This window comes from Ostrinia furnacalis, unplaced genomic scaffold (assembly GCF_004193835.3).
Source record: "Ostrinia furnacalis isolate ACB-3 unplaced genomic scaffold, ASM419383v2 OfSCF6000, whole genome shotgun sequence".
NCBI classification, from domain to species: Eukaryota; Metazoa; Arthropoda; class Insecta; order Lepidoptera; family Crambidae; genus Ostrinia; species Ostrinia furnacalis.
In genome coordinates this window covers 90460-105029 of record NW_021136239.1, presented here as the reverse complement: position 1 = coordinate 105029, position 14570 = coordinate 90460, and the positions used below count along the sequence as shown (strand labels likewise).

At 34.0% G+C, this 14570-nt stretch overlaps 2 protein-coding genes across 4 annotated transcripts in view; one reads left to right on the top strand and one right to left on the bottom strand.

The window, feature by feature from the left end:
• LOC114361784 (chromatin modification-related protein eaf-1) overlaps positions 1-14570 on the top strand; it is an 82563-nt gene that overhangs the window by 49678 nt on the left and 18315 nt on the right. The gene's annotated exons all lie outside the window — the stretch shown is intronic.
• Positions 105-4217, bottom strand: LOC114361786 (putative peptidyl-prolyl cis-trans isomerase dodo). Of its 3 annotated transcripts, XR_003656624.1 has the most exons (5): positions 4014-4217; positions 3841-3913; positions 3538-3756; positions 2375-2789; positions 105-2173 (listed from the first exon to the last, which is right to left on the bottom strand). XR_003656624.1 is itself a non-coding variant. In XM_028316966.1 (4 exons), the coding sequence occupies exons 2-4, from the start codon at positions 3899-3901 to the stop codon at positions 2569-2571; spliced, it is 501 nt and encodes a 166-aa protein (XP_028172767.1). In that variant the 5' UTR covers positions 3902-3944; positions 4014-4217; the 3' UTR covers positions 2521-2568. The 3 variants fall into 3 exon arrangements, 2 of the variants coding, with proteins under 2 accessions (XP_028172767.1, XP_028172765.1); XM_028316966.1 differs by lacking the exon at positions 105-2173 and having other exon boundaries at positions 2521-2789; positions 3841-3944; XM_028316964.1 differs by lacking the exon at positions 105-2173 and having other exon boundaries at positions 2521-2789; positions 3841-3935.

Sequence of the window (14570 nt, the reverse complement as noted above, 5' to 3'; positions counted from 1 at the left end):
AGTTTTATTTTTTGGAAGAAGCACTTGAAAGCATAGGCAGACATTTGAACATCTAATGAAGCATGGATCTGTAAATTTTTCTAAAGATTAAAATAAAACAAAAATTACACAATAATGAAAATGTATTAAGCAAAACCACGATCTTATAAGAACGGTTGAAATATACATTGATGTATTATAACTTTATGACATGGACTGAATATTATGTTGTAATCAATGTTCTGTCTATAGGATACAGTAATTCTACATAATTTTAATTATGGCTCCGGGTAAGGTCTTTTACTTCATAGAGCAATTTTTGAGTATTTAGTTTGCTCTCATAACTTTCATTATTCTAAAACAATGGTTATCTAAATTCAGTTGGAATGTAACGTGTAAAAAAAACTTAAACTTGAATTGAGAACCTCCTCCTTTTTTTTAAGTCGGTTAAAAAAAAGGATTTAGGTTCATTAGGAGCAGTCCAGTCAAATTTACTGTGCATTGGCCAAACACTTTGTTTCTAACGCGAATAACACTTTTAGAATAATGATCAGACTGTAACTTTCATAAATATAACAATTTTTTCAACTTGGCAACTTCATTAATGTTCATTGATACTTGGATTTAATACATTAAATCTACAAACTACTTATTTTAAGTCAAAAGCCCGAATACTAAAACAATATAGAAAGGTGTATCTAACCATAATGGTATGCCGTCCAAGTCATGGTCGAAGTATGGTATGGTTTACCTTTGAATATTGTAAATGTGTTTAATAAAAAAGTTTATAAAAATTTTCTTAAAGAACGTAATAATATTTAAGTTACCTCTACCATCTGCATATTATTAATTTTCGTAGAAATAAATATTAAAAACATAATTATATGTATGAAAAACACTTTTATGAATTAGGAATGAACTTAGATCAAGTCAATTTTAATAGGGTTTTGAAAACCCCAATCAATGCGTCAGAGAAATATTAAAAGTTTACTTTTCATTAATTAATAAATTTAATTTTTTTAGAATACAGAATGCCACTTGCCTAAATAAAATAAAATAATGTAAACCCTAACACGCCATAAGTACACAACATAATTCGAGATGTGAGGACTAACACTTACTTTGTATACTAGATCAAGTTTTTTTCACTAATTCGGGTGATGGTACCACATCATGCACAACATGAATTAATATGAAAAATAATGCTGCATTTTCTAAGATGTTTTTAATTCAAAAGCATGAATTATATTTTCCGAAAGTTTCCTCAAACCACCTTTCCATATATCCTGTATTATTGAACCGATGGCGTCACATTACATCATCATAATAATATAAGTAAATGGAATTAGATTTTAACATTCATAGACCATTATTGAAGAGAAACAATGAGCAAACAAAAATCATAGTGTTATCTGTAAGATTCAAGATTTTTATTATATTAAACACAACAGTACCATTCCAAATATAAGTTTTTTTGTACGTACGTACATACATAAACAATGAAAAACCATGAGTTAATATAGTCAATATTTTTTACAGCTTGGCATTAACTTTGCATTAGGAAAAACTTCATTGGATGTAAGATCAGGATCAATTTTGTAATTGTTTTTCGCTAAGAGATAAACTGATTAAAAGACATTTAATTTCGCATTATACGCCCATTATAGTAGACTTCCATGTCACCACTATTTCTCGATTACTTTTTGTTATTGGTATGAACGAGATCTTGCCCCACTAAAATATTAAACGTCTTACTGAATGCATAAGCAATGTATGAATAAATGAAAAGCAGACTATTTTGCGACCTTGTTTACGCAGTCGGGGCACGGCTTTATCTCAAATGAGAAATGAGAAATGCAAAACACAAAAACAACTCTGATTGAATACCTTTCTGACAAGGTGACTTAAAATTTAGTTTATTTATTCATGATGTGCAGGTTTCAACTACATTTATATTTTATTTAATTTTAATATTCTATTGACAAATGAAAGAATTTTGTAGGTAGTAGGTAATAAACATTGTAAAGTTATCCAATGCCCAATGGATGAATGTAAATAATCTGAATTACCCATCAAAGGGACAGCAACTAATTACCTGCCGAATTAAAGACTTATTCTTACACGGAAATTATGTGAACCATGGCAATCTATGTTGATGACACATTAATTAATTATACAATTTATATTAATCAATCTACACTAATATTATAAAGAGGAAAACTTTGTTTGTTTGTTTGGTTGTAATGAATAGGCTCAAAAACTACTGGCCCGTTTTTTAAAATTCTTTCTCCATTCGAAAGCTACATTATCCACGAGTAACATAGGCTAAATTTTATTTTGGAAAAACATAGGGTTCAGGGGTCCACGCGCGCGAAGCCGCGGGCGGAAAGCTAGTAATATATAAACTTCACTTTCGCTTGGCAAAGGCTTACAATATAAGGTGGAGATGGTGATGTGGTTTTAATGGTAATTATATTTTATGCAAGCTCATCTAATTGAGTAAACACACATTGTATATTATTTTCTGAATGGCTCGCAAAACTATATGGGATATTATAGAACCATACAGAAAAACTTTAAGGCTGCTGTCTAAGCAGTTCTAAGTATGATGTGAACTCCAGATTGAGTTTCTGTGGGGTGGCTTAGCTGTCCAACTTTCAGAGAAAAAGCTTCATCCTCAAATGGTTTCTGCATTTGCCCTCTTTTGAAGAAACCCAAATCACCATCACGTTTGGCAGACGAACAGTCGGAGAACTCCCTGGCCAATTCTTCGAAGGTGGCTTCCTTGTTCACGATTTTCTGGCGATAATCTGTAATGAACACAATAGGATGTTTTCAACCCTTGTTATAAAACCAAATTGATTTGACTTATTTAATCATAAAAATTCCTAAGTTTCTGGCATTTACAACCTTACTTATTATTTTATGAGATTCCTGAATTTCCCTTACATATTAGTTAAGTTTTTGACCCTTATTTATGGTTTGCTTGGCTATCAATTTTATCACAAGATTGAGGATTCACAGTATTATTGCAAAAAAACTATTTTCACAAGTATGAAGTCGCTGGCATAGCTGGTTTAATAATGCAATGCAACAAATGTTATAAGAGAAATGTAAATAGCACATGTAATTGGTTCGATATTATGAAAATTAATATCAGGGAATGCTTGATCATTATAATACAATAACAAATATAGGAAGAAGGTCATGGAATTAATAACCTCAAAGCATGGGACTAAATTGACCTAGCTAGGATTGCATAAACCGCTGGAAAGAGTTATACAGAATAAAATAGAGGAAGTGAAATTACTTAATTTATTTATTGAATATGGATAGATATTTTATAGAAATATCTATATGACTAACGAGAATTATTATAACACACAAACTCTATAAGTTGCTAAGATATTTTTTTATGCAGAACAAAGTAGGTATTTACTGCCTATTAACTCTCAACTTGAAGAGGCTCGGATAATAGTATCCAGGAAAGAATTATTACAAATATTATTCATTCGCTGAGTTGAGTAAATACAGAGCATAATTATGTTAGAAACCTACCTCTGATAAGGTCCATTGCCTGATAAATTGAGCGTGTGATTTCTTGCTCACGCCACGAAGAAGGGCGACGGCTTCCAACGTGCTTCACCAAAATATGGCTGCACCGGACTTCTTTCGGAGCCGAATCATCATCTTCCGGATCATCCACGAGCGGAGCCGGGCCGTCTGGCTTATCCCACTGAGACTTTTTAGTATGCTTATTCAGAAAGTACGTCAAGCCTAGAAAACCAACATGAAATAAAAATGGTTACTCTAACTCGCAGAAAAAGCTTTTCATATAGTATCTAAAGTTAAAATAATAACCTGTGCTCCGGCTTTTGCGCGCCTCCCAACCTTCAGGTAAAGTTTCTTCTTGATTGGACATGATGCAGCTGGTCTGTATAAAGGCAGAAAAAAAGCTGTTTCACCTAATGCGTACAAATAGAAACTGCCGGTAAAATTCGAAAGAATGCTGACAATATAGGTAAATTACTTACAAACTGGAATCCAAAATTTGAACACTTAAACTTAATCCTAGTATTTTAAACTGAATCACTGATGAGTTAATAGTACACTGAGTTTAAAGTATATTAGAAATTGGGTTCAGAAACAATTTTTATTTGTGAAAAATATAGAATTGTGAAACGACGATTTAGTTCAAGTTTACTTCCGGTTCGCCACATTCGCCATTTTGCCGGCTGTCAAAATTTGACATTTTTGACAGTCGGCTCACATTGTCTATGGCAGATTTTTTTTTAAATAATAACATTGTAGCAAAGAAAAGTAGTATTAAATGAACTCGAATTTCGAAAACATTACAATATTAATTTTTAGACGATTCTGTAGCTGTAGAACCCCCTTCCTTTTGTTTTGTATTTTGCCTGTTTTTTAAGAATTAAATCAGAGCCCCGATTACGGTAATTTTTAACGTCAACAATCCAGACACGCTTCTCGATTCTGCGATACGATTGGTCGTTCAACAGCGTACGTCAGCTGTTTTGACCAATCGTATCGCAGAATCAGAAACGCGTCTGGATTGTAGACGTTATAAAAGTTACCGTAATCGGGGCTCAGTATTAACCATGGACGAAGTGGTTCCGCAGGTACGGAGGTTGAAAATTATTCACCAAATTTAGTACTACTGTACTGTAATGCTTTATTTCAAAACAATTTGATTGGTAAGGTGAATTTTTCTAATGTGTTGTCTTATATTAACATCAAAACCCACCTTTAGCTCAACTGAGTGAGCTCAACTGAGCTCAACGATCAATACTCCGATACAAAAAAAAAACACAAAAAAGGCGAGTGAGAAACATGAAGCTAAAGATAAAAATGGAGGCCAGACTTAGAATACCTACTTGAAGCACAACCTATGTATCACTATCTCGCTCTCTGTGGGCAGGCTCTCTCTTTCTAAGTAGGGTAACCTTTTATTTATTTTTCTCAGGACGACAAAGACTGATTTACGTTTAAACAGTGTGTCTTGATAAAGTGCACTTAATATGATTATGAAAAAAGGTTTTCGATGTTTTTGTTTTAAGATGAATTACAACATTAAGAAAGTGTAAAGGCATCGAAAACTGTGGATATTTGATAGAAAACAGATTTTAATTTGGCAGTTGACAGACGGATTTGGATATGGATTGATTACAGTAAACGGCCGTAGAAAACATTATGCAAAATTAGATAAGTAAGGTCCCACAGAAAGTCCCAGATATATCCTCAATATGGTCATACTACTTCAAAATGTCTTATAGAAACAAAAATTTTAAATTTGCTCAAAGTCAATGAAACTCAATGTAAAATCTTCTTTTTCTTGACATATGTAACATTTAATAATAAGTTTAAATACTGGTAAAACGTTTTAGGAAGTAATTACTGTGAAAATACAAAGAAATATGTTAACAATGATCCACTGTCAGAAATCACGAAATAAACACTTACGCGTGGAATTTTATATCACTTCCAGGACAACACGAACTACCGCAACCACGCACTATACAATTTTGCACCATTTCTTCAGACAAAACAATGATAAGGTCCCTTGAAAAATCTCAAACGAAATCAACTGCATAGTAAACAACCGCCATGATGGGCCGGATTCGGCCGATGTTGCCACATTACCGATACCTCAGAAATTGGGATTGTAATTCCCTGATTCGCCAACACATTAAGCCTAAATGGCCGACAATTTTGTGATTTTTTATTTAACCCTATACTTGGCAACGACGGTTTTGGTTAATATTTGTGATTTACACTATAAATATTGGATTTATGAGGAGTAAAAATCATGTAAAAAATACGAAAAAAAATCTTAGGTATGTTGTTTTGGAAATATAGTATGTATCTTTAAGTGCACATTGCCAGCTTTGTAGTAAATTAAAACATGGTTTATTTGTTAGTAGAAATTAGTTATTTTAATTAAAATAACTATAAAACCTTACGTTATTCCATAATTGAAAAATAAAAAATAAATATCTTTTACAAAAAACTGAAAACAAAGTAAAAAAAACACTTCAAAGTCTGTAACGCCTTGTAAGTATAGCTGCATTTGGATGTATGAGACCCACTCCATCAGCGTCGTTGGAGTACCTCCTGAACCTCAGACCCCTCTTACCATCCAGGAGAAGCAACTGCAGATAGAACACATAGGAATCTTGCAAGACCATTAAAGAAATACGAGGGGTATTGATGCCAACTGGTACCGAACTGTGTTCACGTCTTTGATTGAAGATAATTAGATATCCAACTTACAGTGGAAACGCAAGATAGCGGAAATGGTTCTCTGGAACTCTCAGGGAAATTATGCAGCAGTCGAACTGGCTAAAATTCTTCAATCACCAGCTTTATAACCAGAAGCATGTAGCAGCCTGGACAGGCTGCTCGATTTTGGGGGTGATTTGGGTTGGTTGGAGTAGGAAGATAACCACCCAAGAGAACCAGGAGGCTAAGTGCGGCTTCTAATTCATCAGCTGAAGTGTTAATGCTACTGACTTTTGACCTGGTTCGAGATTTTGGAACCATAACCAGCATTTTGCGCGCCTGATTTTGTTGCTGCAGCACTAAGTTGTCCAAAAAATAACGATTCTTTAGTAAATGAATTAAAACTTATATCAGTTTATTATAATTTACAGCTTTAAATATTACTAACTAATAACATATCCCTTTTTTATGTGATAAAATCTATGAAAAAATCATAAAATAAAGTCAACGAGAACCTGGCAATGTGTCTTTAAAGATACATTCAAAATTGAAAGTAAATTATTACGTATCTGACAATGTGCATTTAGAGATACATTCGGACAATCCGCATCGTACAAGAATAATAATACAAGTTTTGGGATGAACAAACAGCACTATCATCAAAAAAAATTATTTACTATCCATATTACTACAAATAATCACCAATATTCTTTAAAAAAAACACCGAAATTAATAAAAATTATCAGCTGGTGCGTAGACGCCTATCAAAGGTCTGACATTTTGCATATTACTGTCAAATCTGTGCAGCCTGTAGCGATTCTATACTGTGTAACACAATCTGTAGTATTTGGGCTAACATTATATTTAAAAAAAAATTGAAAATAGTTTTTGGTTTCTCCCCCATATTTTTGTTTTGGTCAACGTATCTTTAAATGCACAATGCCAAGAAAAGGGTTAACTAGGTAATCTAAGTTTCAAATATTAATTATTTATTTATTTAACTTCTTATTTGGTTAGTGAATTGGCTATTTCGAAGAATTTACAAGGAGATTTAAATAAGAAGATAGCAATACTACAGTTCACACTAAAAAGAGAGGTAGGGCCACAGAGAGCGAGATAGATATAAGTAGGTATTTGACTCAAGTTTTGTTCCCAACTTTGCCCTCCATTTTTATCTGTAGCTTCATGGTGAGAAAGAGATAGAACGACTGCTAGTATTGATTGATGATGAGTTGTGGAAAATGGCAACACCTTCCTAGTCTTTAGTCTGTGACACCATCCTGGTTTTTCTCTGCACGAGTAAATGGTATAAATTACTTCAGTAAAAATTAATTTACCACCATTTTACGTGCTGAAATTGTTTGTGTTTGGCGTGAGTATTTAATGTTTTCTTTCGAAGTGTTTGGATTCTATTAAGACTGTAACTAATTGGCTGCCATTTCCTGTAGGCTCGTACGCACGCGTCGTGTAATCTACCTTGCAGTGACCAGTGGATTCTTAGCACTCATGTGAAAATGATTGACTTTACCATAAAAACTTTGGATTCCACCAACCATCCGTTCTTAGTGGAAGATGGGGTAAGTTTTCACTTCAGCTATATAACTATTTTCAAGGTATATACATTTTTCATCTACCTGCTAGCATACTGAGTAGAATTTTGTACACACTGCTAATTATTCCCATTGTCTGTAACAATTTGACACTATAACGCTTATAGAACTAAATGCTACGTTAATATCCAGTTCACAATGAAACGAAATCCATATTTGACTAGGTACATATGTATAGTGTCTACACATAGAACTATCTAGGTACCTACCTATGAGTTGCATAAAAATCAATACTACCGCCAATGCCGGTTATTATGTTGCAAGACACAAAGAATAGGGCATGCTTGTTTCATTTAGCGACTTAAAAAGTCAAAACAAAGTAACAAATAGCTGCACGTACTGCAGTTGCATAAAAATCCATACTATCGACAAAATTACATGAATGCAAGGAACAAAGGATTTCACATCATCCATTTGCAAAGTAACTAAATAGAGATCAGAAAATATATGTTGGTTTAAACAATTGTTTAGGCCTGTGAATTACACAGAAATAATAACTACTAGAAACCATACCACCAACTATCACTATCTTCTCGTAATGAAAGCAAAGCAAAGTTTGATTATTTCAAACTCATTTCGGTGTCATAAGCAAATAAATTTATAGGAATATCATCATTAATTTGTAAAATACGTAAATGTACACAAACCATGAATGAAGTAGCACGTACAGAGTATTAATGTTAACTTTAAATTAACCACACCCTAAGCAACTAATATTCCTTGATACTATGTTTCGCTGAAGTAAATACGAAGTGTTTTCCTCTTTTTTTTAATTTCTCATGAAGAGAATTGGAGCAAGATGTTAGGCAGAATAATGCAATGACGGATGTAAGGCATGACATGGTGGAAATTGGAATTGATATCTTTATAACAACAATAAATTATTGTTGTTCAATTCAATTCACTTAAATCAATTTTCTCGAAGCAAATACTTATAACATGAATAATTTTCCTTCTGGAAGACGGACGCAAGTCAATTAATAGATTGCTTTGTCCAGATTCTGAAAATTATGGATAGAATTAAAGTAAATATGAAATGACTCCTAAAAATTGGAAATAAATTGGAATGAACTGAAATGACTACTTATTGGATTTTCGGAAGTATTCAACAAAATAAATGAATACTTAAATATATAGGTTTTGACTGAAAAATAAATAGAAAAAAAGGAGTTATGTTATAAAAACAAATAAGCCAAACGATAAAAATATGCTTTTACAAAAGTCAAATGGGGAATCATCAGTGCACTTTTAAAACGGGTGGAGCCCAAAAAGCATTCAAGTGATAGACCGAACTAACCAATAAAGACAATGAATATCATGAAGCAGACTTGACATTAGGAAGAAACTAAGGAGTAATGTTTGTAAAAAGTGAAAATGAAGAATTAGTGTTTGTAAAGGCGAAGCATCAATGGCTTATTGACAAGAAGATAATTGCACTAGCTTTTTTAATGCTATGTATTATAAAAATCTTTGAGATACTTGATATTAAATCATCAAAAAGATATGGAGGAAATCATCTTAAGATCTAGGAAGATACAAAAAAGTAGTCGTATGGAAGCAGGTCAAGAAAAACGAACTGTGAGAAGAATACCAGACTGCACAGCGTTGGAAACATTGAGATCAAGAATGTTGTCTATTGTTATGATTGTTGACAATTACATTATGATTAATTCAGCGGCTCTTGTAGTAATCTATATATATTTTAAGATGCAATGTACATTAATGTGTGCTTCTGCGAAGTAACTTTAGCAATTAAATACTGCAGAGCGAATGACCTATGAAAATTATAGCACTAATAAAGTTGTTGTTTCATTTCACCTTACAACACCATCCTATTAAATTGCTTAAAAAGCTCCAACAACTATTTAAGCTTAGCGAAAGTAATGAGCAGTGCTTTGTCGAATTTAACTACACTCGACAGCAAATAAATCGCACCACCCGCGACGCGAACTTTAAAGATTTTCTTTTGACACAATAATGGTGCCCCAACAATATTGGTGTTATTTGAAAGCCCAATAAATATCCTTAAAGAAAAACACATTTAATTTCTTAATAAATGAATTACATATATCATAAATGTGACTTGAAAAAAGACCTCACTTTGGGCTCACCTCTGGGATTAATTAGACCAAATTTTATGGGTATAAAACCAAATAATGATCACACGTGTCCTCTTTAACAGATGGATAGCGATTAATCCCAACTTAACAGTTTTATAGTCATAAAAAATGGCTATAGCGTAACTACTATTTTTTGAAGAAGTGACTCTGGATCCTTGTAAAGACACATTTTTGGGGTAAAAACCTTTCCTTTAATAAAATGAAGTTTAGAACTAGGCTTTTAAATGGTGCCAATATTGGTGGGAAGTAGGGATGCATACGTTTGAAAATGCTTGTCGCGGGTGGTGCGATTTATTTGCTGTCGAGTGTATAATCCATATGTATTTTCACAAAAGAGATAAGAGATGTATGTTTTATAGTGAAACTGATTAAAAAAACATGTAAGTCCCTTCTTAACCTTTAACTATGGACGTGAAAAAATAATCACACTCCCATGGACGTCGGGTCTCACAGACCCCTATCTAACATTCTTCTTATTTTCATATCTGAATCAATTTGAATTTATTAAAGAGTTGATATATATCTAATAACTATTAATAAAGGATTTAGTAGTAAATGTTATCAAATTTTAACCATAATTTAATTATTTTTTTGCAAATTTATAAAACTTAGACATTTTTCAGTGTAAATTGACTTGCCATCACATATAGGCTCCTTGATTACAGTCGATCATTAATAAATGAAAGCAATATTTTTTCTTTGCTAATTAATAACCATGTAACATAAAAACATGAACAGAATTTCTGAAGGACATAAAATAAAAAAATTGACAAGGGTTGAAGTTACTAAAATTATACACAGTGGCCTAGAACACTAAAGACAAATTATTTCTACAGGCATGTGTTATCTTTCTTTGAGAGCTTTAGTAGGCAAAATGTACACCATTCAGAATCGGAATCTGCAGCAATGGTGAATTCTAAGACATCTAAACTCAAAAGCAGAATCGTCTACAAGTAATATCTTACTCCTGAAATGTTCTTTAGATAGTTGGGCTAATAATATAGCTGATGTACTCAGATACTTTCTGCCATTATGTATTCTTAAACTAGAACAATTTACTTATGATTATAATAATATAATATAAAAAAAATATAGTTGACAAGTCACATCCATACAAGTATGTTTGTATGGGAATTATAGTCATCGGGTCTCCCAGACCCGGACAAAATTTTGAATGGTCATTTCTCACGTAATAAGTGCCGGAAGACGCGATTTTATGCCTCGTCGGTCCAGACACAGTTAAAACTGAAGCTACTGAGATGGTCGAGAGCAACACGTGCCGGGAAGGTGTTTAAACCAAGAAATCGGAAAAGGGGGTGGGCCTCTGAGACCCGACGTCCATAGTTAAAGGTTAACGTTAAGTCACTTTCAATAATATTAGTTTTGGATTACATGCATTGTTTGTGCGGAGTGAAGTATCAAGTTATTTGTAGAAGGTATTAGAATCAAGATGCGATTTTTTTGTGTTTAATAAAAAAGTGTTTTATGCTGTTGGTTGTTGGAACAATTTAAAGGGAAACAAAGGGAACAAATTAACAGACAACTTCAGGTCATGCAGTGGTTTACAAAGAACATATTATGAGTACCTGCAGTTTGATTTGCTGGCCACGGGCACAGACACTGAAGAAGTGTTACAAGACTCAGTTCTTTGATTGGACTAGTTCCGTTTCCAATGCAGATTTATTAACTTGACTTACCACAAACTCAGGTGAATCAACTCAAGAGATAGAAGGGATCTTAGAAGACTGCCTGTCACTTTAAATAGGACAAATTCCAAATAGAGGCACCGTGAAATAGGTTACCCAAGCTAGGTCTGCACTTGGATCAGAGACGAAGAAACATAGAGCTTTTAGCACCAAAGTAGATGAAGAAAAGAAAAAGTTATTTTAGAATAACGGCGATTTCTAGAAAGATTCCAAAGTAAAGCAACCATGATCAGTATACCCCAATGGATTAGCAACAAATACATCATGTATCTTGACCTAGGCATAAACACTGTTCGTGAGGAAATAGTACAGGCATGCCTGAAATACCAGGAGAAACTAGCGACCCATGCAAACGAACTCGCACAGGCCTTGAGTGAAGAAGGTGGACTACAGTACAATCGAATGAAAAGACAAGGTATTCCCAGTCTCGCCTAAAGTTTGTAGACTGAGTCAGAAAACAGTTTGCTGGAAAGTTCAGCTATTGATTGGCTCTCGAAGACAACATAAAACCCAGGACCAGCCAAATAAGTGGCTTATTGTTTTCGAACAGATTGCCATAGACCAGAAAATACATTTAAAAAACCGGCCAAGTGCGAGTCGGGCTCGCGCACAAAGGGTTCCGTAGCAGCAAATATAATAAACTTATTATGTCAATTTATACACCTGGTGAATGGAGCCTAAACTCTCCCGATATTTTGCCTTGTACTTTTATGTATGAATATTAATTTTATATATGTATTTATAAATATTCCGAGCTAAAGAGGTGGCAAAAGCAATGGCAAACAAACCACAATCAATAGTATTCGGTTGTCGCTGAACACTTGGAAACTGAATACATGACTCCGATAGATACGGAAACAAGGCTTTTACATATATTTTTTGCGATTTTCCTAGAACACCAACAAGACTATCGTACACACGCAGTATTCCATTAATGTAATAAATACAACTCCAGTGCCCCACTAATCCCACGTCACCGTCATAAATTACTTGAAGGTGCGTCTCATTTTTAGGTACAGGTTCAATCAGTTCAGGGTGTTGAAATAATTCTAGCTCACGCGGTCTAAATGATGTGCACCGAAGTAACTTTTCATGAAATGCGCGAACCACATCATCTTCGATATAGTTATTATAATTCAGAATGTAGGAAAACGTATTATCTAAAGTATCCATTGTTAGATGATATACAATAAGCTTTAGAAATTTTAAAAACCTGCTACGAAACACTAAAATTTGCACCAAAAACAAAGGAATTTATATTATTGGGGGATTTATTAGTACGTGACCGGTTTAATAGCACCTATTAAACCAGTATACCTACTTACTTATTTTTTATAATAGGTACAATTCAATATTAAAAAGTCTCAACGCCAAATTCGACTTGCGAAAGAAGTAAATGGGAACGATGAAATTCTCTTAGCGCGCACAAGTGACAACGACGTCTGCCCTCACGTGTCTGCCCGTTCGGGTCGACGCGGTTAGCTATCTTATCCCCGCTCCCGCGCGAGACCACGCCCCGCAACTCACGCGCTGCAGCGCAGCGAGCGACCGATCTTCTTGAATCGATGTAATAATAATCTATAGGATTAACGCGTTTTAAAAATATTGGTTCGATGGATATGTTTAACCTATTATTACTCAACAATCACATTTGTAATATTAAACTTTATCAAATGCACAATGTATTTAAGGTACATTACTGGATAAGGATTAATGGCGTATTGCTTGAATAAGCTAATATTTCTCGTAAAAAGTACCTACATTATAAAGATTTTATATCATCGCGGATTTTAAAAGGTGTACAATACTGTAGTATATTTTTTGATCTATCTTATAAGGTTCAGCCATCGTTTTCAGTGTAAGCACAATAACTTAACCAAAATTACAGTTAAATCAACCTATCTCAAAAACTATAAGAGATACTTTGATCAAACCAAAAATCGTTGAAAGAGTTAATTAGCATGCATCACCTCTATTTTTTTTAGAATTTTATACCCCGTAGTTATAAAAATAGAGGGGGGGGGACATACTTTTTACGACTTTGAGAGCTGATATCTCAAAAACCGTTCACTTTAAGAAAAATGTTTTTTAGAAAACTTTATATCATTTTAAAAGACCTTTCCATTGATACCCCACACGGGTATGTACATCGAAAAAAAATTTTCATCCCTCAGTTACATGTATGGGGGGCCCCACCCCCAATTCTTTTTTTTACTATTTAGTGTCATAATTTTGTAGCGGTTCATACAACACATATTCCCATCAAATTTCATCACTGTAGTACTTATAGTTTCCGAGTAAATCGGCTGTGACAGACGGACAGACGGACAGACGGACAGACGGACAGACGGACAGACGGACAGACGGACAGACGGACATGACGAAACTATAAGGGTTCCGTTTTTGCCATTTTGGCTACGGAACCCTAAAAACGGCGAAATACAACACTTGCAAAAGTTCCTGTTTAACTTCGTCTACTGACTACAGTCCTATGACCTACCTTTGGCTGCAAGCTACCTTTGAGAAGCAAAAATGGTGGGTGGACTAGATCCTGACCCAGATAAAGACGTGAATAGTGTTTTACACCACGATATCAAGATGCCCCAAAACCTGTAATGGAAAAAGAGGTGACGAGAACGATTGAGAGCTTAAAATCTAGAAAAGCACCTGGATATGACCTGAACAATCTTGAATATGAATGGATAGCCTAACCTAAATACTTATTTCTATTCTATTATTATCTACGTAGTGTACTTATTGACTTAATTAGGTATTCTCTTGATATTAAGTAGGTACCGAGCGATTGCTTAGTAGCTAGACTGTGTGGGCGTAAGTTGTATGAAGACTGTCGACTATCGATCTTCCGTTGCCTAGATACCGTAGTTGACTGTGTGGGAAGATCTAAAATTATACTA

Bases quoted from the DNA above. Each gene is read 5' to 3' on its own strand.
- LOC114361786 (XM_028316966.1), bottom strand. From the start codon at position 3,901: ATGTCCAATCAAGAAGAAACTTTACCTGAAGGTTGGGAGGCGCGCAAA. The intron at 3,757-3,840 runs GTTATTATTTTA...TTGGTTTTCTAG, and splicing joins GCGCAAAAGCCGGAGCACAG to GCTTGACGTACTTTCTGAAT. The intron at 2,790-3,537 runs GTAGGTTTCTAA...TGTTCATTACAG, and splicing joins GGCAATGGACCTTATCAGAG to ATTATCGCCAGAAAATCGTG.